This window comes from Ranitomeya variabilis, chromosome 5, assembly GCF_051348905.1.
Source record: "Ranitomeya variabilis isolate aRanVar5 chromosome 5, aRanVar5.hap1, whole genome shotgun sequence".
Lineage (NCBI taxonomy): Eukaryota > Metazoa > Chordata > Amphibia > Anura > Dendrobatidae > Ranitomeya > Ranitomeya variabilis.
Window position 1 is genome coordinate 66,716,720 of NC_135236.1, and position 2,114 is coordinate 66,718,833.

At 36.0% G+C, this 2,114-nt stretch overlaps 1 protein-coding gene across 1 annotated transcript; it reads right to left on the reverse strand.

The window, feature by feature from the left end:
• Positions 1–456: 456 nt before the first annotated feature.
• Positions 457–1,392, reverse strand: LOC143774852 (olfactory receptor 13C9-like). Its single transcript, XM_077262622.1, has one exon. The coding sequence runs from the start codon at positions 1,390–1,392 to the stop codon at positions 457–459; it is 936 nt and encodes a 311-aa protein (XP_077118737.1).
• Positions 1,393–2,114: the final 722 nt, after the last annotated feature.

Genomic DNA, 2,114 nt, shown 5'->3' on the forward strand with positions numbered 1-2,114 from the left:
TCCGAGTGCGATCCAACAAAACTTCGGTAGCACTCTAACCAATGTTATTATATGTAGCCATGAACATGTCTGATTGTTTCCTCGGACCACTCCGGTCTGGAGAAAAAATTGCAGCATGACCGAGTTGGATTTGATTATTGGATCGCACTTAGACATGATAGTCAATGAGTCTGTGAAAAAATCATAATGACATCTGAGTGAAGTCTGATTTTCATGGATTGGCAGAATGGAGAAGATGGATTTTTTTTCCACATCATCTCCTTACTGGAAAAAATCAAATCACAATCTGATTGCACTCTGATCACACTTTGGTCAGAGTGTGATTACTGTAAGTGGTCCGATTCTCTCAGATAAGAGAATACACGCTTGTCTGACCCAAGCCTTAGGAAGATCTAAACTCGTAATCCGTTGTCAGAAGGACACAGAGATCTGCTTAGGCTTACTTTATAACAACACCTAGATCTTAAACCTTTCTCGATTTGTTAACATTGCAATAGCCCCCCATACATCTTTATTTCTCAGACTGTAGACCAGAGGATTTAACATTGGAACCACAATCATGTAGAGCATTGATAGGAACAAGTCCTGATTCTTAGAATCTTCTGAGTCTGTTTTCATATACAAGATGGAACTCGGTGCATAAAATAATACAACTGTGATGAGATGGGAGATGCAGCTGGAGAAAGCTTTCATACGTCCAGCTGAGGAATGGATTTTCAATATGGTGGAGAAGATATAGATGTAGGAGATAATGGTGAGTATGAATTGCACAAGGAAAATAACGCAAATTTCAATGTACAAAAAGAGTTTTCGGCTGTAAGTGTCAGTAGAGGAAAGATCAACTAGTGAATTTAAGTCACAATAGAAATTATTAATAACTTGTGATTCACAAAATTGTAGAACAGATGTCAGTAATGTATGTAATAGAGAATTTATTACACCGATTATCCAACAGGAAGCGGCCATTCCAATGTACATGTTCTTTCTCATTATTGAGTAATATTGTAAGGGCTTACATATCGCCACATAGCGATCATAAGCCATTGATGTCAACATGAACATTTCACTAGTAGCACTTATAAGGAAGAAAAATAACTGTGTCATACACCAGCTAAAAGATATTCGGTGATCCTGGGTCAATGTGATAAAAAGTAATTTAGGGGCAGAAGCAGAAGTGGATGTGACATCTACAACAGCAAGGTTACTCAAGAAGAAATACATTGGGGTGTGTAATTTTGGTACTAAACACACAAGAAGAATGATTGTCAAATTTCCCAGCATGGTAATGAAATACATAATCAAAATACAAAAAAATACCTTAAGTTGGCCTGATGAAGACATTGAGAAGGCGGCAATGTGAAATTCGTTGCTTCCATTCGAACAGTTATTCATGTTGTCTTCAATAAGATATACGCATATGTATATATTTGTCTCTAATTCACAGTTATCTCTGATTCAATACAAATCTACATTTAAAATTTAAAATTCACAATTGCTCATTTGTTGCTACATGATGACATTAACAGATGAGCTTACAGATGTGTCTGCCCTTACTTCTACCATATCTTAGGTTAAGGATTCCAATTTCTCATGATAAAAATTCAATACATTCTCATGACCTGCTAACAAGACTCCTTGAGAGCCTGAAATTCATAGAACATCCTTTAAGTGGCCTCATATAAAAACATTTTTCATAAATCTCTCCCGACAGAGTATTGTAACATAATCAGGTAGTTAACCAAGCTTTTGCATCCACCTAAAAAATTCAAGCATTGCTCTCTAGCGAGTACTTCTCCCTTCCCAAGGCTTCAGCCCAGAAAAGTGATTTTCCCTTCCCACACTTTCCTCACACACGTCTCATTCAATTTTTCTCTTTTTCCAACATATTATTTTATATTTATTAAATTTTATTTTAATGTGTATCTATTTCCACAAAACTTTAATTCATGCAGCCTTCTACTTTTGATATACACATTTCACACTGACTCCTCTGAGAAAAAAAGAAAAATATTTTTTATGTGATTGCTTTTGTGTTTTTTTCTCTCTTCAATTTCACCCCTTTACCCCGAGGGTGGTCCTCATGTTAATGACCAAGCCAATTTTTACAATTCTGA

Bases quoted from the DNA above. Each gene is read 5' to 3' on its own strand.
- LOC143774852 (XM_077262622.1), bottom strand. From the start codon at position 1,392: ATGAATAACTGTTCGAATGGAAGCAACGAATTTCACATTGCCGCCTTC.